At 38.6% G+C, this 22,143-nt stretch overlaps 5 protein-coding genes across 12 annotated transcripts in view; 4 read left to right on the top strand and 1 right to left on the bottom strand.

Moving 5' to 3' along the window:
• The first annotated feature begins 1,069 nt into the window (after positions 1-1,069).
• LOC147555161 (uncharacterized) lies at positions 1,070-2,690 on the top strand. Its single transcript, XM_086661677.1, has 6 exons — positions 1,070-1,283; positions 1,508-1,559; positions 1,642-1,704; positions 1,777-1,835; positions 1,930-2,037; positions 2,159-2,690. Exons 1-6 carry the CDS (start codon positions 1,188-1,190, stop codon positions 2,417-2,419), a joined length of 639 nt encoding a protein of 212 aa, XP_086517803.1. The 5' UTR covers positions 1,070-1,187; the 3' UTR covers positions 2,420-2,690.
• On the top strand, positions 2,162-15,518 carry LOC147555160 (uncharacterized). 7 transcript variants are annotated; one of them, XM_086661675.1, is made up of 16 exons: positions 2,162-2,949; positions 3,300-3,470; positions 3,856-3,976; positions 4,058-4,264; positions 4,353-4,556; positions 4,666-4,775; positions 5,430-5,526; positions 5,614-5,712; positions 5,821-5,975; positions 6,121-6,188; positions 6,303-6,776; positions 6,861-7,202; positions 7,290-7,379; positions 13,585-13,695; positions 14,770-14,883; positions 15,005-15,518. In XM_086661675.1, exons 4-9 carry the CDS (start codon positions 4,088-4,090, stop codon positions 5,950-5,952), a joined length of 819 nt encoding a protein of 272 aa, XP_086517801.1. In that variant the 5' UTR covers positions 2,162-2,949; positions 3,300-3,470; positions 3,856-3,976; positions 4,058-4,087; the 3' UTR covers positions 5,953-5,975; positions 6,121-6,188; positions 6,303-6,776; positions 6,861-7,202; positions 7,290-7,379; positions 13,585-13,695; positions 14,770-14,883; positions 15,005-15,518. The 7 variants fall into 7 exon arrangements, with proteins under 7 accessions (XP_086517801.1, XP_086517802.1, XP_086517798.1 ...); XM_086661676.1 differs by having other exon boundaries at positions 13,585-13,703; XM_086661672.1 differs by having other exon boundaries at positions 6,121-6,776.
• Positions 7,693-22,143, top strand: part of LOC147555152 (protein ACCELERATED CELL DEATH 6-like) — a 53,003-nt gene continuing 38,552 nt past the window's right edge. For both annotated transcript variants that reach the window (XM_086661662.1, XM_086661663.1), the window contains exon 1: positions 7,693-7,720. The gene's annotated coding sequence lies outside the window, so the exon portion shown is untranslated. The remainder of the gene's footprint in view (positions 7,721-22,143) is intronic.
• Positions 17,308-18,952, top strand: LOC147555159 (putative F-box protein At4g38870). The gene has a single exon (XM_086663387.1). It carries the CDS (start codon positions 17,406-17,408, stop codon positions 18,816-18,818), a length of 1,413 nt encoding a protein of 470 aa, XP_086519513.1. The 5' UTR covers positions 17,308-17,405; the 3' UTR covers positions 18,819-18,952.
• Positions 19,705-21,978, bottom strand: LOC147555158 (protein LIFEGUARD 4-like). The gene is made up of 4 exons (XM_086663487.1): positions 21,495-21,978; positions 21,292-21,405; positions 20,279-20,436; positions 19,705-20,137 (listed from the first exon to the last, which is right to left on the bottom strand). Exons 1-4 carry the CDS (start codon positions 21,730-21,732, stop codon positions 19,931-19,933), a joined length of 717 nt encoding a protein of 238 aa, XP_086519613.1. The 5' UTR covers positions 21,733-21,978; the 3' UTR covers positions 19,705-19,930.

Below are 22,143 nucleotides of genomic sequence, written 5' to 3'. Positions count from 1 at the left end.
AAACCGTTGTACTACAAGTCGACACGAAGCCACCAACATGTAATGGAACTACTCGGTTTGACAATGTCGATGTGTTGTGTAATCTGTCGGTTGTATCTTACGGATATGCATACAACAATGTTGGAATTTTGTAGCGTGGAGCAACTACTTATTTTTTTTTTTTTATTTTCCTAAATAATGTAGGATGATCACTCCATTGGTAGAGGCAATTTTGGTACTTGAGTTCTTTTTGTCATAAAGTCTTATCAACGCACTATAATTGTATCTTTATTCACTTGGCAAAGCCCGGATCTCAGACATTGTTTCCATTATTTGATGGTCCAAATGAAGGCGATAAGCATAAAATGATATGTCTTATATATATAGGAGCACACATTTTGTCAGAATAAACTTAAAAGCCGATGCTCCACTTCCAACCGTATCAAAACAATGGAGACGATGCAAGTGTCACTTCCATGGGATGGTTTGATTTATATGAAAGACAGATTGACAGTGGATATTTATTCTTCGGCCCAAATGTTCCTCTTTATGAACCGTGTGACACAATATTAGTTGAGTAATTCTGCAATTGAAATAATAAAATGATGAAAAGTTTATTTTATCAATTTATGATCAATAAAATATTTTATTTATCTTCTTACTGATAGAAAATTTATTAAAGACTTTCGAGTGTTGCTTTCTGTTATCTGTCGGTTGGATGGTACCAACAAGTTATATTATATATCAGTTCTATCTCTCCGAACATTTTAGTTAAGCGTCGGTTTCATGTTACCGAAGAAAAGTATAACTTGTTGGTGAAGGGTTTTGACCAAAATAAGAGTGATAAGTGGGCGTACTTGGGTGAAAATGGGCATAAGGTGTGAGTGTAGATGAGGGTGAGTGTATAGGGAAAAAAAGGTGACTGCATATAACATTTCCCAAATTCATAACGATTTAAATAACGAGGAAATGAGTAACCGCCAAGAACTCAATCATGACAATAGTTTGTTACAACACGTGTACGCACCAGATTAATTTAAGAACAAATTATTCCCGCCTATATAAACTAAATCAATTGGAAAACGAACTCATTCTCATCTGTGACTAAAAGAGTGATAGGAGTTTAGAGAGAGAAAGTGCAGAGTGATCAGGACTTTTAGAGAGAGAAAGTGCAGAGTGATTATTGGAGTTCTTTAGAGTGATTATTAATGGAGTCAGATAATAATGAAATGAAGAAGAATAGACTTGAAGTTCGTGACAGTAATCGATCTTTAGATTTAGGTTTCTTCTATTTGTGTGCTAAGGTAAATTAATTGTCATTAATTATAATTTAGTAGAAGGAAGTAATTATAATAATAGATCTTTGAAGAAGAATCCAATTCAAGTTTCTAATACTTAGAAACCTCTGTTTGATTCATAAATTATTATCTGATCTATACTCTAATTCTATCATTAATTTTGGTTGTGGTTCTTGATTTTAGAGAGAGAATGTTAAAATTTTGGTTCTGATTTCTTACTTTGTTAACAGGATTTCTTGAAGGAACACAATGAGGTTGAACTTTTTGGATCGGGGGGAAAGGGTACATTTCTTCAATTTAATTTCTTCTTGAAATTAGGGTTTAATGTTAACTCAACTTACTCCTTCTGTGTGTTGTAATTTAGCAATTACTACTGTTGTGAAAATCTCGGAGGTTCTAAAGACAATGGGTCTAGCTGTTGAAAAAAGTAAGCAATAAATTCACTTCTCTGTTTCAATCTATACTTCCTTTCTGATTATGGGATTCGTTAATGGAACAGAGATATCGACATCAACTATTGAGTACGAATTTAAGGGCAAAATGGTTAAAAATGTCACGGTATAAATCTTGTATGAATTTCATTGTTGTTGTTGTTCTTGTTTATCTTCATTCTGTTTTCGATTCTGAATTGTTCTTTGTTATGTGTGCATAGATTGAGATACTGCTGGGCAAGACTGAAAATTTCGATATTGTGATGAAAAATCTAGTTGATGATGCTGCTTCTGGTTTTTTCTTGTGGGATTATGGATTCTACGATTCGGTGAGTCCCCTCTCTCTTTTCTTGATCAAATCTGGACCGTTAAGATTTAACGGTCCAGATTTATCCAAATAAAGAAAGCATATTGGGGGTTTTATAAGATTAGGTTTTTGTCTGTCTTCAGGATGAAGATGAAAAACAAGACGATGAATATGAAAAAATTATGTATAAAGACAACGGGGGCTGGTGTCTAAACTGCCATGTCAAAGTTGTTGAAAATAAGCCTCAGTGCCGTGAATGTCGAGTCAAATCGGAACAAAATGAAGAAAGATTGGAGCAATTGGAAGAAAGATTAAAGAAGTACGACAACAAGAAGAAGGAGACAGAGCTCAAAATTGAGCATGTTAAAGCCAAAATGGCACTATTGGCATTTAATAGAGGGTGATTAATCTCACAAGACAGGAGCTTTCAATGATGATTAGTGCTTTGATTTGTTTTTTCTAGTTCATGTAAACTTTGTTTTACTTTCGTTATACTGTTAAATCAAGACCTTAATGAATAATGATACCTGTAATAAAATTCATATATCGAGCTAAAAAACTGGTTACACCACTGTGATGGTGTGTCTCACGATAGTGAGGAATGATGATTTAACTAGTCCCCCAGTTAAAAATCTTACCTATTACTATTTGAATAGACATCCTTATTGGTTTTTATTCTACAATCTACATTGTTTGCTATTCTCTATTACCAATATCCACATTAGATATGAGGATCTCGAAAGGTAAAAGACTTTTAAGTATGCAGTTGCTGTAGTCTTTTATCGAATTAGAAGTCTAACATCTCTTTTTTTGGTAGCAATCCTGGTATCCTTTTGCAGCTGGTTTAACCCTAGCGAAACTTGCGGCTGTGACGGTGGACGATGGCGGGAGGGAAACTTTTGCAACTGGAGGGGCACTACAGCGTATTAATAAGGTACCTACTTTTTCTACATCTTGTTCTTGTGTTTCTAGGAATAAATTTGGTGAAAAACTTTGTTCAACTATCTAAATTATGGTGATGAGGGGAATAGTTGGATAAAAAAGTGGTATTTCTAATACAAAAGAAATGGAAAATTTATAAGCCTCTTTGAGTGTGCATGTTTTACGCTGTTGGATTGAACAAGTTCTATTTTCTATGAGATTGGCTTTCCATTTTTTGCTTGTATATTTTACCTTTAATTTTAATGAAGTAATGACTACATCTCCTGAAATTTGTATCGGAACATTTATTCTATCGCGTATATTTTATTTTTCTTTGTGGGTGTCCAGTGTCCTTCGTTGCAGTGGTAAATTAACATGGGAACAGGTCTTGAGGTATACAAGCTTGCGTAAGAGATATATATCTCTTTATGCTTCTTTGCTGAAAGCTGATGTCAGTCGGATGGTAGTTGATGATAATGAAGAAATTGTGAAACTAGATCGCGAGCTTGACATTGATCTCATTCTTCAGTGGAGGTATTTAGTTTATATAATGTCTTGCCAGAAATTCAGTCTTCCACAGAAACTGGATTAGGTTAAATTAGGTGTTCCTCAGTTTCCATAGGGCCGGTTTATCTGTCACGACATTGTAGAAGACATCTCTAGTTCGACATGCTCGTTTGCTTTATCGCTAAAGATTACACTGAGAAGTTTATAGCTCGGACTTAAACTTTGAAACCCTGGCAAGGACATTAATAATTTTTTCACTTTATCTATACGAATGTTTGTTATATACTGGAACAAATGATCTTTGTTTGAATGACTTCCTCCTAATGTTCGTTCATGGGATTGCGTAGCATGAAATGATAAAATATGCGTAATACTTTATATGGTTGACTGATGCTACTCTGTTTATTTTTAGGTTCTTCTTGGACTTGTATATTGCAGCTCCCAAGATCACAATTCCTACGAAATTCTCTCCAGACAACTCCCACACAACTAGACTTCTCCTTGACTTGGGAAATTTTAAGCTTAGGACGCAGGTTATCCCTCAACTTCCATGCCCTAGTTGTCCGATCATGCTTAGAATGTTCGGTCTCTATATAAATTTTATGCATCTACAGGACGATGGTGAAGTATAATCACAAGAGGAAATGGATATGTATTTGCAGTTCAATTTGGGCTTGAGTGATGTATCTGCTTTTTTGGTGGATGGCAACTATCATTGGAGTCAAAATCTCACTGACATGTCTGTTGCTCCTAATCAATCAAGTTATGTTAGCTTTTTGCCTCTCATTGAGAAATGTGGGTTAGTTGTGAATCTTCAGCAGGTAAAGACTACCTAGATTTACTCTGGGTATTTGTTTATGGACTGATCTTGGCACACTCTAATTGTCGTTCTTGTATTACCATTTACAGATACGCTCAGAGAATCCTTCCTATCCCTCAACAAGAGTCGCTGTGCGGCTGCCTCCCTTGGGGTTCTATTTCTCTCCAGCTCGTTGCCATCGATTAATGCAAGTTGTATCGATCTCTCAGAATGAGGAAAGTGAAAACTCAGATTACCTGCCCCCTTGGACTGAAGCTGATTTTGAAGGATGGTTGTCTGTTCTTGCTTGGAAGGCTTTAAAAATAAATAAATAGAAATTAGCTTTTTCTTTTTTGCATTTGTTTTCGTCATGGACAAAAATTATTAATATTATTTTCTTGATGTTCATTTGTTATGCTATAGGGTGTAGGAAATAGAGAAGCTGTATGGCAACGTCGATACTGCTGTTTAGTTGTTTCATTTCTTTATGTGCTGGAGTGTCCGCAGTCCAAAAAGTACAAGCACTATGTCAGGTAATATCCCAATTTTCTTGTTCATCTTTGACAATGGAAGCATCCAATAAAAATAATTAGTTGGAAAGGTTTTGAGAAATGAAAGATAGGTAGGACGAGAACCCGAGAATGAGATCAGGAAATCATTTATTTGTTATGACATATGTCGTCCAGAGTTATGTAATTCTTTGATGCTTTATTGCTTGCACGATGTTATTGACTTTAGCGAGGTTGACTTCATTGAAAATTTCACGATACTCTATAGGATTGATTCTTCACTTATTTAATTTATTTCATTTTGCTTCGACTCTTAGTTTTTCTTAACGATAACAAATAACAACAATCAATCTTTGAAGTAACAAATTTGGTTACTTGTTCTTGACAGGCCACCACTAGGTTTCTGGGAACACTAAAGAAGTAAACATAACTTCATGAATAACACATTTTGCTATTTGAAGTTTTAGCCAGAAATCCAAATCCAATATGGTCCAGTAGCGTATTTGAAAATCAGAAAATAAAAAAATTAGTTATTCTATTAAGACAGTGGGATTTGGAGACTTGGTGAGAGGGAAATTCTTCGTAAAATTTGAATTTTAATAACTTCCAATAATCTCATTTATATGCCGTCAGCCTACGTGTCTTTCTTGATTAGTTAGTGTATGTCTCTTCCTCCAGTTTACGAGGAAAACAACTATATGAGGTTCCAGCAGAGTTAGCTGGGGATGTGGAGCATATTTTGGCTATCTGTGATAGCGGGCAATTCAACGTTAAGGTCAGACTTGTGTGGTCATTCTTTACCAATTTATTTCATCTAGTTTGCACTGAGATTGTTTCTCTCAACTTCTATTATTATTTTTAGGTACTCGAAGATGCGAGTGCAGAAATCTTGCGATTCGAATCCGAAGATTCAAGGAAATTTTGGCAGAGGCGCTGTCAAGGAGCGATTTATCGCACATCGGTATATGAGCTTACTGTGTCAAAACTTTCAGCATGTCAACTTCATGTATCGTATGATCACTCTATGTTTGTAAAGGGCACCAATCTCCTCTGTAACTTCTTTATGCAGGCATCTGCTCCAATTGCTGCTTTGGGTTATACTTCTTCGGATTCGGGAGATACAGAAGCTGAATTCGATAACAATGACATTGATTTGGTGGAGACAGAGTGTCTTTTTTTACTGGTGCTCTTGATGAGTTAAAGATCTCTTTCAGTTGTAATCAAGTAAGAAATAAATGAAGTTCATGCCTTTTGTGTTTGGGATCTTGTATATTTATAGTAACACTATCATACTATTACTGCTTACTAAACGATACTTCAGTTTTCTATTTTTTTTTCTAATTTTAGTTTTGATTTTTCCTTTTTCTAGAATGACCTTCCTTTCAGGCCTATGCTTTTGGCTGAAGAAAGTCGTTTATTTGAGTTCCATGCTATAGAGCTATAAAAGACAAGTAACTTTATATTTGAATGAATTCTTTGAAGGAAGAAACTGCGGATTCAGAGTTCTCTGATCTGTTTCTCCATGAGGTTTGATCTTATGCACATATACAGGTGGAAGTATCCATTAGAGGAAAGGCCATGTTAATTGGAACTGTATTGAAAACTCTGGAAGTCGAAGATTTAGTTTTGTACGAGGGGTTGACTCATCCTCGTTATCTGGCAAGGTCTTTCATCAAGCAAACAGATACTAGTGATGCGTCCGAATTGTTTTATGATGTTGGACCCTGAAGACACAGCAGCAATGACCTAGCTCAATATGAAGGAGAAGATAATTTTCTTGAAGCATCAGAGAATCTAGGCGATCCCACTGACAGTCTTGCACAAATGCTGGAAAATAAGCCATTTGCATATGACAAGCTTGTAACTAAACCTCCCAGCTTTAGCCGTATTGATGGTATTCTTCCTGATTATGAGCGTCAAACTAGAATTGAGGGCATGCTCACTGATTCATTGGATAGTTTTGTCAAAGCTGAAATTGTTATACATGACCCGAACTCTTCGCTCTATAATAACGTTGATAACGAGGTTGCTGCTTCTTCCCTCTGCGTGAAATTCGTCCACTATTTTTTTTTTTTAATTTCTACTGAGTAGTTTTATTTTTGCTTGTAGGTGGTGGTGACTTTGGCAACATTGTCATTTTTCTGCTACAGACCAACGATTGTTGCGATTCTGAAATTTGTGACAGCCATTAACGTTTCTGATGAAAGTTCACATGCTTCAAGTGACAAGTCTTCAGCCGAACGAAAAGATAATTCATGGGAAGATATGACTGACGATCAAAACTTGTCAGCAGTTCGAGAGCCTGCCGTGAAAGGGTTGCTTGGAAAGGGAAAATCCGGAGTTATTTTCTATTTATCATTGAATATGGCTCGCACAGAAATCTTATTGATGAAAGAAAATGGAAAGAAGCTTGCTACTCCATCACAGAATAATTTTCTTACGGATATCAAGGTTAGTTGGGCCTGTCTTTTGCTTTGGATCAATGTCTTTGTTAGTTACTTTTTCTATTATTAATTGAATTTCCTTTGCGCTGTGAAGGTTTTCCCGTCTACTTTTAGCATAAAGGCTGCGTTAGGGAATCTCAAAATTAGTGATGACAGTTTCTCTAGTAGCCATTCATATTCCTGGGTAGATAAGAGGCCTAATACTGAGACGCTCTGACACAGGCGAGAGATCCGGCGTGGTTTTCCGGTGGCCGGAAAACCAATTAGATGGGTAGAGAGATAGTCCTAAACGATCTTTCATTCAGGGGAAGGGGGAGAGTGTATAAGAGAGGAGAGGAGAACACAAATGGCATCTCTAAGGAATTGTTGTTTACTGTTGAAGGAAAGAAGTACGTCTTCCTGGTTCAAAAGAGTGGAAGGATAGGTATTACGGAGAGAGGTTTCTACAGAGAATGGCACATTAGCCTTCCAGTTGCTGGAGTTAAGAGTCTGGCAAATTTCTTGACTCTTCTTTATTCTCAAAGGGTGGATAAGGATATGTCCAAGAAGATCTGCAAGTATATGGACGGAAACTCCCTCTGGCTTTGGGAAAGTATGTCGAATGCCAAAGGAGAATATGTAAGGGCTCATAGGGCCGGCGATGGGGACAACAGAGGTAAGTCGATATGTTTTCCGGCAGCTGGCCATTTCCGAGGGTGGACAGAGTTGGCGTGTAGAATGAATAATATTATCAAGCCACCAATTTTCTAGGTCAGTTCTAAGGGCGATAAGGATAGAGGAGAATCAAAAAGTCAGATATGCTCAACTCCCAACGGCCATTCCACCAATGCATGGAGAAGGGATCATTATGAAAAACCCTTGGAAACCCAAACGACGGAGGTAGGGGGTAGGGGTCTCCCCTTCAACCCCAGGTTAAATTCAAACCAGAAGGGTTCCTCCAATAACCCTCTTTTTAAAGCCCATCGTCGTTCCAATTTTCATTCTCACCCATCTCTTTACCCTTCTCCTTCATCTTATTCCCACCCTCGAGACAAACCTTCTCCTTCAACTATGGCGGTTTCGGCCTCAGGCGACATCAACTGGAGTAAAACCCTTATCATGGAAATGGTTCCTGCCCTTGAGGAATGGTCTGAAGCTAAGTTCATCATCAGAGCCATTTTGGACAGTCAGGACTTTGATATTTTGCCTTTCAAAAAGGGGTTTGCTGTTCTTAGAACCAAGTTGGACATCGAAGCTCTGTGGGAAATCGAATCCATTGAGCTACAGAGGGTTCATTCGACTTTAATGTTCAGACAATGGTCAGCTGCATGCAACGCCATTTCTAAAGCGCCAAACATCATCTCTGTCAAGATGCATGGTATTCCCTTCCATCTATGGAATGAAAAGATTCTGAGAACCCTGGTGGAAGAAGCAGGGGAGCTGGTTGAAATCCATGAGAACACCAGAAATTTCAACAACCTGTGGTTTGCTCAAGTTACTGTGCAATGTAAGCCAAATGGTTGTATGCCGGAGAAACAGGTGCTGGTGGTCGGCGGTGAAACCTTCCATGTCCAATCGGAGTCGGAAATCATATCGGACAAGAAGCATTACCTCTGGCAGGCAAGAAACCCACCGGAGAAAGTTGGTGTGTCTTTTCCCTCTGACACTTTCCCGCCGCTGCAGAAAGTATCAGGTACGCCGAGCATGGAGTCAAATCATCCTAACCTTAATGGTGAAAGGACTGAATCAAACCCCAACCCACAGAAACCGAAACATGATCACTATGGGAAAGCCAAAATTTGGAGAAAAGGCGTCAGCATTCAGGAGCCGTTGGTTGATAGTACTAGAGGGATTGACGCCTTGCTTGCTGCTTCCAAGATTGTCACAGGATCTCAGGATCCTAAAGGTAAGAAGAAAGTTGGTGATGACAACTCGGATAAGAACATGGGGGATAGGCCATGTGAGAAAACGTACCAGATGGCAGTGAGTAAGGAGGCCATGGCAGCTGTCAAAGATTTGATGGACAACTCAGCAAAGTGGACTAAGTCCAAGATGGTTTTTAGCAGGAAAAGGAAACCAGTTAAAGTAGTATATGGGCCAAAGAAAGGAAGTGGGCTGGGCTCCGGGGTTATCGGGACCCGGGTTGATATCTCTACGGATCCAGCAGAGGGAGGTTCTACTGAGCCTACTGGGCCGGTGGATGTTGAGAAAGTTTCTGGAGGCACCTCGTCTGTGGGGAGCAGGCTTGATGACTTGATGGGTACAGGGGTAGAGTTGGGCTTCTCTAAGCCCCAGGACAAAGATAAAGTCCTTACCCTAATCAGGTATGAAAAGGTTGAAATAGGGAAAGACACTACTGAGATAGATGATCAAGAAGACCCTATGATCATTCAGCCTCTAGCCATGATCGTTCCAGCCGGTGGTGATCAAGGGAGGGAATGCAGTGGGGCAAGTGTTTCGCGTCCAAAGACAGCTCCAAAGAAGATCCCCAGAGAACTGAAGGCTCTCGCATGGAATATGGCAACACCGATGAAGGTAAAGAAGAAGGTTCCGAGAACGACCAAGGTTCCAAGGGAGGATGAGCCTCCATGCCTCTGAACATCCTCTCTTGGAATGTTCGAGGATTGGGGAGCCCGGCTAAGCACAATGCAGTCAGGAGCTTGATTAAGTCGTCTAGGGCTTCTTTTGTGTGTATTCAAGAAACAAAACTCTCTTCTATGTACCCTCTTTTGATTAGATCCTTGTGGGGGAGGGGGAACCATGGCTGGGTAGCTCTACCTGCCATTGGTGCGTCTGGTGGTATTTTGTGTCTCTGGAACTCGGATGAAGTAGTGTTAGTAGATCAATGTATTGGCTTATTTTCTGTTAATGTGGTTCTGAGAAATGTGAAAGATGATTTTGTTTGGATTTTCTCGGGTATCTATGGTCCTTGCATCAAAAATCGAAGACATGAACTTTGGGCTGAGCTCAGTACTATAGCTAACAGATGGAACCTTCCATGGTGCTTGGGGGGGGACTTTAATGTCGTCCGTTTCATCCACGAGAAAAGGAATGGAACAAAAATCACTAAGAGCATGGCAGCTTTCGAGGAATGGATCTCGGAGCATGAACTCATAGACATTCCTAAGCAAGGTGCTGACTTCACTTGGACTAATAACCAAGCTGACCCTGTTATGTGTGTATTAGATAGATTCTTGATCAACGCCGATTGGGAGGCTAAATTCCCTCTGGTTGAGCAACTCATTCTTCCTAGAACTATATCCGACCACTCACCTATTCTGTTGAGAACTGAAGTAGTCAAGTCTGACCCTCCCCCCTTCAGGTTGGAAGAGATTTGGATGCAGGATCCTGAGTTCGGAGAGAAAATCGAAGAATGGTGGGAGGAACCGGTTAGTCAAGGCAACTGTAGCTACATTTTGTGGGGCAAAATCCAGTACATCAAAGATAAATTGAAGGCTTGGTCTAAAGAAAAGTATAACAAACTTCAGAAGGATGTAAAAGAGACTAAGGAAAGAATTGAGGTATGGGATAGGGAGGAGGAAGGTAACAACCTATCACCTGAGGACTTCGAATCCAGAAGGATAGATAGGTTGGCTCTTCATAAGCTTCTCAATCTGGAGGAGATAAGTCTTCGCCAAAAGTCTAGGGTCCAATGGCTTAAAGCCGGGGATAGGAATTCGAGCTACTTTCATAAAATCATCAATTGCAGAGCTAGATCAAATCGAATCAGCGAGCTAAATCATGAGGGTTCTAGGATTGATGAAGTGAAGGACATTAAGAGTGCAGCAATCGATCATTTCAGCAAGCTTTATTCGGAGAGCAGCTTTTGGAGGCCCCCTATCGATAATATGATGCTCCCTCAGATAAATTTAGACAACAACATTATGCTGGAAGCAGAGATCAATGAAGAAGAGGTGAAGCAAGCCATGAAGGAACTAGCCATTGATAAAGCGCCCGGACCCGATGGTCTCCCCATCAGCTTCTTCATCAAATGTTGGGAGACTATCAAAAAGGATTTCATGCTTACAGTCAAGGAGTTCACAGACACAGCCAGGTTGGATTGGAGGTTGAATCACACTTTTATTGTGTTGATTCCTAAGAAGGAGAATGCTGTAACTTTAGCTGAGTTTAGGCCTATCAGCTTGGTCAGTGGGGTTTATAAGATTATTTCTAAAATCTTAGCGTCTAGACTTAAGTTGGTCCTCAATGAAGACATTTCCCCATTCCAAGGGGCCTTCGTAGCCGGTCGACAAATCCTTGATGGGGTTCTAATAGCCAATGAAATCATAGACTCCAGGAGAAGACAGGGGACTCAAGGGCTTGTAGTTAAAGTGGACCTAGAAAAAGCTTATGACAGAGTTGCTTGGGACTTCTTATACCAGGTAATGGAAAGGATGGGATTCGGCTACAAATGGAGGGCTTGGATCTATGGGTGTGTTAGCTCAGCTACCTTCTCCATTTTGATTAATGGAAATCCTACCATTCCTTTTCAAAGTTCAAGGGGTATTAGGCAAGGGGATCCCCTATCCCCTTTGCTATTCTTATTAGTTGCTGAAGTTCTGAGTCATTGCATGAGGGTGGCTGAAGAAAAGTGTTGGGTTAAGGGATTCAAGGTAAAGGATTCTGGAATGGCAGTCAACCATCTACAATTTGCGGACGATACACTATTCTTCCTAGATGATTCCTCCTACCAACTTGGGAAGCTGAAAGATATCCTCATTTGGTTCGAACTAGCCTCGGGCCTAAAGGTCAATTACACGAAATCAGTCATCCTCCCTGTCCTTACGCTTCAACCGATCTCTGCAAGCACTATGGTTATTGGTTGTGAGGTGGGTAAGCTTCCCACAAGCTACTTGGGGCTCCCTCTGGGGCAGCCTTATAAGTGTAAAGCACTATGGGACCCTGTGGTGGAGAAGTTCAATAAGAGGCTTTCTTCATGGAAGGCTAAAACGTTATCTCGGGGAGGTAAGCTTACACTCATTAAATCTGTTCTATCAGCTCTACCTCTCTACTTCCTGTCACTATTTAGCATTCCCTGCTCGGTTCTCAAGATCTTGGACAGGAAGATGTGTGACTTCATGTGGGATGACTTAGAAGGCTCTAAGAGAATACATTGGGTGGCTTGGGACCTAATATGCAGAGATTTGGAAGAAGGGGGTTTAGGTATAAAGAACCTCAAGGACATGAACAAAGCTCTACTATCGAAATGGCTGTGGAGGCTAGCCAAGGAGGATACAGCTCTATGGAGGATCATCATCATAGAAAAATATGGGATGGTGCAAGGGGGTTGGGGTCATAAACCTATCAAATCGTCATATGGCTGTGGGGTTTGGAAAGGCGTTGTTGGTGTGGCAAAGGAGTTCGATAAAATCACTAAATGGAAGCTAGGAGATGGCCGCCTCATTAGGTTCTGGCATGACACTTGGTGTTTACATGAACCCCTCAAGGTGAGATATCTAGCTATATATCGCATCGCTGCTTCCTTAGGATCCACAGTGCATGATATGTATGATCGGACCCATGATACTTGGGTCATCAAGACTAGGAGGAACCTTAATGACTGGGAGATTGAGAGCTATGCAAATTTGATGGATCTGCTTGACAAGTACAGACCGAGTAACGAGGGCGACACCAAGGTCTGGATTATAGAAGATGAGAAGGACTTGACGGTGAAGAATTGCTATAGCAGGATCATAGCGAAGGGATCAATCGATAAAGAGCTAGTAAACTTCAAAGGACTGTGGTCTAGCTATATACCTCCGAGAGTGAGCTTTGTTCTATGGGCGGCCACATTGGGAAAGTTACCAACTATGGATATTTTGCAGAGGCGAGGCATGATTTTAACCAATTGGTGTGTGAGATGCAAATCGAGTGGGGAGTCTATTAGCCACTTGTTTATACATTGTGAGGAGGCTAGAAGGATTTGGGTGTTTTTTATCCAGGCAGCGAGAGTTCAGTGGTGCTCTCCTTCCTCGCTTCCCAACTTGCTAATCCAATGGAGGAAAATACCTCACAGGAAGCTTAGGAGAGATTTGTGGATGCTAATCCCTGTAGCAATTTGCTGGTCCATTTGGATCGCTAGGAACTTAGGCATCTTTAATGATTCGCCTAGGAAACTAGTGGTCGAAGTGGAGGACGTCCTTGGTCTTCTCTTCCATTGGAGTAGAAACATGAGTTGGGCGAAGAGCCTGTCTTACTTAGACTTTATTTCTAATTGGGAGGTTATCATGAAGTAACACCTTCAGCTGTGATACAACCAATTCTTTTGTACATCCTATTTTTCCCTATATATTAATTCAAACTTTTCAAAAAAAAAATTCATATTCCTGGGTATGTGATATGAGAAATCCCGGTGGCAGTTCATTTGTTGAGGTATATTTATTTTCTGATTTTGCATTCCATGTACTCAGGTTTTCTTTTACATGCAAAACCAAATTTCCAATTGATGTTCAAAATTGTGGACTAGCCTGCTCCGGATTGTGTCGTGTGTGCCTGTTTGCTCGTCCCAGTTGGCTACATAAGTATTCCCGTACTTCCACTAATAAATTTACTAATGAAAATTTTGGATTAAACAAAAAAACATGCTGTAAGTAAGAGTTTGCTCGCCTAAGACAAGCATTTGTCAGTTATATTTGTTCATTTAAGTAATTCTTACTTGATGGTTCTCTATCTAATGGAACCGGTGGTTGAGCACATATTTGGACAAGTGCCTGTAAAGGTACATATATGAATATATCTTGAATAGCATGGCAAAACTACGTAGTTACGCATCACATCACAGATATTTTGTACTCTGCCCCTCGTCAACATAGCTCAAATATTTTGTACATTTAGTAGTTCTAGTTTTTGGGCCAAGGTTTCTTTGGAAGATCGCGTAGGCTGTAGTCTTATCTGAATCAAACACTCAAAGGCTCTCGCCGGATATAAAGATACACATTTGCTCAATATTATTAGCAACAGTGGAATTTTTTCAGTTCCATCATTGTTCAATTATTCTTTTGAATCATGTTTATTTGTTAGTTATTTACAGAAGATTGTAAATGTCTGTTGAACCTTCCACCGGCTTGTTTGTATCAGAATGCCTGGAAGGTAACTCTCACTAAGTCTTTGAACCAAGTGGTCCAAAGATATAGTTGTGTACTTGTGTTACAATAATGTGCCATACTGCCATATAAAATTAGATTAATTTGGACTTCTTGTTGCTCATAAAATGATGGAAAATAATAGCATTCATCTATTTGTTATTAAAGTAGTTCTTTTTTTGGTTGAGCAGCTTGAGATATTAAGAATATTCTCGTCTCCATTAGTCTTTTCTTTGGACCAGGTTAAGCTTGGAAAAGAAATCTTGTTGGTTCCGTAAAGAACTTTGAAATGGGGTTTAATTTTGAAGCCCATAATTTAGGTTTGGTCACTGAGGAAGTTAAATCACTGACACTATCAAACAACATAAACTGTTATCACATACTGTGAAAGATTTTGCTGCTACTTTTTGGCATCAAATATGAATCTAACACAGAGTTCTCTAGATTGATGGGTAAAATTGTCTTCGATAATTATTTATTTAAGTACATGAATAAGTATTTACCCGCATGCAGCTGATGTTCACGTCGTTCAGTATTGGTGACGAAGACTACGAAGGTTACGATTTTAGCCTTTTCGGGCAACTATCTGAAGTGAGAATTGTCCACTTGAACCGCTTTATCCAGGAGGTAAAAGCTATTTCTAGCTGGACCAATTGTTTTTCAAACTCATATCTGTATTCTCATTAGCTGTTCTTACTAGGACCCATTTACAGGTTATAAATGTTATTTATTCATTTATTATTTGAAGATTGCGAGATAAACCAGTGGACCAAAGGGATGCTGCAGCAACTCAAGCTGCCGAAGTAAGAGCTACTGGTATCAACGCCACCATTCCTGGTGGTATTGCTGCTGAAGCTCAATCTGAGGCTGCTGTTAAAGCCCGATTGACTTTTCTATTGGTAACTAAACTTTTTTTGGGTACTTCAATAGAAATAACAAATAGACCCCCGGATAAAGTGGGGGCCCGGTGCGCGCCCCTGTGCTGAGCTGAGGAATAACCCAAACATGGCGACCTACCCTGGTGGAGTAGCTGCTTCTGTTGCCTCAGCTGCTAGGCTTAATACCCAGGACGCATAAAATCATGCATATATATTATAGTTACTTGCTTAGAGATGTCAAAATCATGTACTACTTTTTGTGTTTTATTAGTAGTATGTATTTTTTTTTTTTTGAGGTCCTAGTCACTAGTGCAACTTTTTGTGTGGATATATATGTCTAATCTTATGGAAATATCTAAATCTAATAGGTTCCCGTTGTGACTAGTTTTGATTCAAGTATAATTGACCAAGTTATGGATCAATGAATCAGGCATTCTAAAATTCGACCAAGTTATGGATCAGGTAGACGACCCAGCACAAACGTGGATAATGATTCAGGTAGACGACCAAATAATGATTTGAAACTGTGCGTGTATGGTGTGAATATGTGTTGGTTTTAGCTCATAGAAAACAGAGAGAGTGGGTATGAACATAAAAGCAATGAATTGTATACCAAGTTTATCTTGATTGATTCTTTCATGAGTTCTTCATATCCAAACTTTCCTGTGTTTTTAATCCAATTGGGAAGAGATGCCCAAGTATTCTTCCCCAAGTAAACTGGTTTTTGAGATCTCCATGTGTTGTGCGAATGTTCCGATGTTTCTGAGATGGGATTTCGCTCGTCCTATGCTACTAAAAATGGCAGCGAAAAGTTATTATCCATAGAACCCCTCAATAAGTATGAGACTATAACAAGCTAATCTTATTGTTCGGGTCAAGATATATTTAATAGGGTTATTTCCCTAGTGGCCTCCTACTTTGTGACCAGCTTCCCGCCTGGCCCCCTACTTTACGAGAAATACCCATATGGCCCCCTTCCGTTATAACACCGTTACTCTCTCTTCACAATCTTTTCTCTCTCCTCCAGCATGTTTTCTCTCTCTGCCACCTCGTTAAAACAAGCCACATCATCGTCTTCACCGACGGGTCGCCCGCCGGCGACCTTCAAATTTTTTTTTTTTTTTAGATTATCTCTTCTCCCTCTCTCTAAACTCCGGCGAAGGTCGAACTGACCTTGAACAGAGCTGTTCAAGGTCGAGCTGACAGGTCAGTTCGTGACCTTGAACAGATCTGTTCAAGGTCACTTCGACCTTGAACAAATCTGTTCAAGGTCGATTTCGACCTACTCCGGCGAAGGGAAACCCCCTTCGCCGGAGTTTAGAGAGAGGGAGAGGAGAGAATCTAAAAAAAAAAATTTTTTTTTTTTTAGAGAGAGAGAGAGAAAAAAAAAGTTTGAAGGTCGTCGGCCGGAATTTGGCCGGCCGGCGATCCGTCGGTGAAGACGATGATGTGACTTGTTTTAACGAGGTGGCAGAGAGAGAAAACATGCTGGAGGAGAGAGAAAAGATTGTGAAGAGAGAGAGTAACGGTGTTATAACGGAAGGGGGCCATATGGGTATTTTTCGTAAAATAAGGGGCCAGGCGGGAAGCTGGTCACAAAGTAGGGGGCCATTAGGGAAATAACCCTATTTAATATTGATAGGATGAATTAAGAAGCAAACTAACCTACAGGAGGACAAAACCACTGATCGACTTATCTTCCATACTCCATACTCGTTTAAGGGTAGCTCCATTTTTAGCTGGTTCGAAAAGTATTATCGACAAGGAGAGTTAGAGATTTTAAAGTAGGACAATGACGATTAACGAAACAAGATGGAAACTCCAATTGCTGTCATTCCTTGAGAGCCACGCAAAATTCAAATACCAACATTCTGAATCTTCTCAATACCATCGCGATAACTGCTCCAGCCATGTAAGAACAATCTACGTCAGCAGCATGCCCGCAGATAGATATATGTCTCATTATATCTTCGATTGACTTTTAAATTTGAACTTTGATGTGTAAAGACCCTATACAGTGCGCCTAGAGAAAGAGGCCTCAAAAACAATTTGGGAGGAGGCGCCTATAGAGGTGCCCTACTTTTTGACGCTAAGGATTACAGTAACAAAATCATAACGGAAAAGATAAATATTGAGAACTTCCAAGTTTTTTTAGGGTTTGGGAAAGTTTCCATAAAAACCGAAAAAGGTACTTCTATTTAATTCCCACACGTTATACCCACGAAGTGATATTGGAGGAAAACTAAAAGACAGATACTTCAACCGAAAGCTATGAAACCAAATAGGAAGAAAGTGAATCCTTTAGATGTTCTCTCCGATGAAATTTTTCGATACATAATATCAAGGGTTTCTTCAGGTAAGTCTGTGATTAGATGCAGTTGCGTTTGTAAGTCATGGTACAACTCAATCAACCCTTATCTTGATTTCTTTCAATCTAAAAGCAAGCCAAGTTTAATATTTAAGTGCTTTAAGGACGAATGTTTTGCTTGCCTCTATTTACCCGAAAATAAAGATAACGACTTCTTTTATTTAGAAAAAAATAGTGATGATCTTCATCACATAAGAAAAATTTATAGTAATTACGATAGAGAATTATGTGGTTATTATAATGGTTTGGTTTGTTTACAAATTATAGAGCATAATATTATAGAGATTTGTAATCCAACTAGACGAGAAATCCTTGCCATTGCCTCTCCTTATCCGGTTAGGTGTTGCTACGGATTTGGGTACGATTCAAAGACGAACGAATATAAGTTGGTATGTATTAGTTATAATCTTAAGTGCATGGTGTTTACATTAGGAACCGATTCATGGCGAAAAATAACAAGCGTTGTTCCTCGTAAGTTATTAGGACTATCCGACGTTTGTTTTGTGCGGCGGGAAACCCATGAGAGGGTATTTGTTTTCTGTAAAGGGTTTCTATACTGGATGGCAAAAAGTCATGAAATTGTTTCTTTTGATATACACAATGAGACTTTTCACGTAATTAAGCTTCCACCAAAACTTGTTGGTGGTCAAGAATATTCTTGGCAGACTATTCCTCTATTAGAGTTTGGAGGAAATCTATGCCTTGCATATTTGGAAAGGGAACTGGTCAGAGTTGGTCATAGTGGTAAACTTTGCTTGTATACGTTGAAAGCGAAAGGTAATGAGCAAGTTTGGATCGAAGAATTATTTTCAATAAACTCAACTTTGCCTGGCCGTTTTATCCAAATTGTGAGCTTTGGTGATGAGATTTTCTTATGTTGGATGAAGAATTATGAGGAATCAGAAAGATACTATAAAGTATACAGTTCGCATATGGGTCTTACAAAAAATATTGGACACCCTTGTGGTCTTGAGCGTACTAATTTTGGTGATGCGATTGATGAGATTTTCTTACGTTGGATGAAGAACTATGAGGAATCAGAAATATATAAACTATACAGTTTGCAAACGGGTCTTACAAAAAATATTAGACGCCCTTGTGGTCTTGAACGTACTAATTTTTATGTAGCTAGTCAAGAACAAAACTGGTTACTTTCTTTACAAAGTTTAATAAAGAAAGAAGTTCCAAGATATGTCAACTGTGGTCCTCCTGTTTCAGAAAAGTCTCGCAATAAACAACATACAACGCCACCGGAATTATATTTGTGTATATGTCGACCTACAAATCATAAACAAAGGACGGGTTTCTACTTTTGATGGTTTTATATTGTAGTAAACTGTTTTTTATTTTTCCTTCATAAACCATCAGTCTATTAGTTTATCAGTTATTAATTATTGTTGTTATTTTGTTTCAATTTAATTTTGATTTATATTAACATTATTTTGCAAAAGGTTTCCATCTATAAACATTTGCAAACTCACTTTGTAATATTTGCATGTTTGCCTTAACAAAAAAAATATGCTAACTTACTTAACTTTCTTATCAGACTAATGACTTCCTAATAACATGCTAACTCAGAATAAGCCTAAACGATTTATAAGCTAATTCAGCCACTGACTTGCTGATTTATAAGCTTACTCAACCTCTGACTTGCTGATTTATAAGCTAACTCATCCCCTGACTTGCTGATTCCTTTACTTGGTACCGACCCTTTAGCGGCATTTTTGCTATCTCGATAGAGTGTTGAGATGAAAACCCCAAAACCACTCAAATCCATCTCGTTTTTCAATTTCTAATCTAGTAACCCAGTTATGTTTTTCTTTGAAGGTACGTTATTTGTCAAACAATTTTACTTGAATTCGGTTTTGGGTAGGACATAAAATATCTTGTCTAATAGAATTTGTCCATTTGATCTTGTTCGGGATGAAAATTTTCTAGATACAATATCTAGGGTTAGTTAGTTCTTTGTTTTTTTCTTTATAGTATGAATTTAGTTCGTCTGACACTTGTTTAAATCTGAATCGTCTGAGTGATAACTTAAATATTCAATCTAAAATATGTCATTTAGACAAGTCTCACATCATCTGATAAAAACAAGCCTGTTAAAATCTGACTCAAGTGGCACACCTAGGTTAGCCGATAGCTTCCCTTCTACCTATAAGATTAAGGGTGGATGAAATCTATGAAAGTCAACCTCTTATATTTCCAAACAAGTAACAAATGAAATTTAGATAACTTTAACCACCACAAAACCACTATAAAACTGTACAAGAATTTAAGAACAAAAGATGAAAGTAAAATATACCCATTTTCTAGATACCAATCAAACAAATATAAAAACCCTATTCCTAACAACACAATGTGGCAACATAGCTTTCTGGTTCAGGACAAAAGAAAGCAAGAAACAAAAGAAAAACACAAGATATCTCTAACTATCAGCAGCTCGGAAGATATTCAGCAGAGCTAAGAAAAGGTTGATTATGTCGAGATACAGCGAGACAGCAGCCCAGATGTACTCGTCGTATGAATAACGCTTGATTAAGTTATCTGTGTCGTAAATGATGTATCCGCAGAACACAATTGAAGTCAAACCTCCGTAAATCATGACCGATATTTTGCCCAATGGAAAAAAGATCTGCAGAAACAGAGAAAAGAAGACGACCGTATCCATGTTATCAACCTCGATGCATATACCGAAACACCACTAAATCATACTACAAATGTCGAAGTAACTAAAAACAAAAAAGACCTGAACAAAGTACACAAGGTCTCTTACCTGAATGAAGGAGAACACTAGGAGTACCATGAGTGCACCAAATAAAAATGGTCCTAGAAAGTTGAAATCATATCCTCTTCGAGCTGCCCAGAATGTGTATAAGGTCAAGCTTATTACTACCACCGCCGTCAGAATCGCAGCCTCCAGAATAAGTGTTCCTGTTGGTAATCGAAATGTAAAGATTCCAATCAAATATCAGTTGAGAAATCTTATATGCTAAAACAGCAAGCTTTATCGCAAGTTCAACTGAGCAAATAGAACATCTGGTACTGTTGACTGTTATCAGTCTTTCCCGCTGGCGTGAGATTGTGTTGAAGCAGTAACTATTCTAAGAAAAATGGTATATGATGGATAACATGACTAGTTTGAAAGATTGTTCAGTTGTCATATTCTACCCCACACCTAGGTCGGCCTAGGTTATCATACTTCTTCATAAGCATAAACCATCTTTATGACTCTCCTAGACGTTCGCACTCGAAATATATAATAGGCAAGTGAAATAAATCAGATGATTATCAAGCCAGAAAGGCGAAGTACATCGATAAGACATGGAAGAACAATACTCACAAACCTTTACTAACATACACAAAAGCGAAAAATAAACTTATATCTTCTATCTTATAAAGTTCTAAATGTCTGACTTACCAAAAAGAGCATGCCAGAGAACGAAAAAACTAAACGTCCTCGCTCCTAAATCTTAATACCATATCAAGTTATATGAGGATGGTTCATTAATTGCAATAATAATAGCGGGAGAAACCACATAAGATTAAAATATACAAAGATTAAAATATACAAAAAGGGTATTCCTATCTTGTGCCCTTTCAAGGTCGAAGGCATCAATTCTATTCATTTTCAAGTTAGAAATCTTAGAATAACCAGTAAAGAAATTTACTCGTCAAAAGTAGAAAGAATGTATGACTTAACATGTGCCCTAAGTTAGAAGTACACATCTACACACATACAACAAAAAATCATATCTTCCTGCATAAAATTAAGATTTTGATCCTTACCCTTTGTGAAAGCACAAGTAATCCCAACAGCCATTGAAAGAGCAACAGTAAACACAGTAAGAAGAATCAAATTCACTGGATGCCTCTGATAGTACCAAGATAAAGGACATAGAACTGCACAAATTCAAAAATTAGGGCTCAAACATTAAATCTAACTAAAATCACAAAATTTGAATAGATTAGGGTTAAAGAAATTGAATTACCAATGAAGGGGGTAATGATAATAAGAATATAAACAGCAAGTCCAGCACCAGATGAAACAAAGAAATTTGAAACAGGATGAACAAAAACAACAACTGAAGCAACAGCAATTGTTAAAAGTAATTGAAAAGTTAAGATCGAATAGATCTTTCTGATGAAAGCCCATCGAAGTTCAGGACTTTCATGCATCATTGGATACAATAAACTAGAACCAGACTCAACATCTCCAGTTTTCCACATCTTCACAAAAATTTAGGGTATTTGTTTATTAGTTACAGAACAATAACTTCTGATTGTTCAATTGATGGAAGGGGAATGAAATTAGGGTTTTTTTGGGTCTGGGTATGTGAGTGGTTCGATTTGGATTAAGAGAAAAGTTGATTGAAATGGATTCGATAGAATTGGGGGAAGTGAAGTTTATAATATAAATTTGTCAGCGCCCTTGGCTTCGGTTCCAAGTAAAATATTATTAGTGAATTAAAGGCTGCCGCGTCCCATGATTTACACGTGTTTTAGAACTAGTGTTTTACAAAAAGTTACCATTTTTCACTTTAATGGAATGTTTGTTTAATCCGCAAAAAAAAATCGATCATAACTCTCTCGTCTTCGGTTCGAGAAAATTCATTTATGTTTTTAATCTTCACCTGAAGG

Source organism: Eschscholzia californica, unplaced genomic scaffold, assembly GCF_041429995.1.
Source record: "Eschscholzia californica isolate CP2 unplaced genomic scaffold, dmEscCali1.0.p SCAF_2, whole genome shotgun sequence".
Classification (NCBI taxonomy): domain Eukaryota; kingdom Viridiplantae; phylum Streptophyta; class Magnoliopsida; order Ranunculales; family Papaveraceae; genus Eschscholzia; species Eschscholzia californica.
The sequence above is the reverse complement of the archived record's forward strand: the minus strand, read 5'-3'. Positions and strand labels throughout refer to the sequence as shown.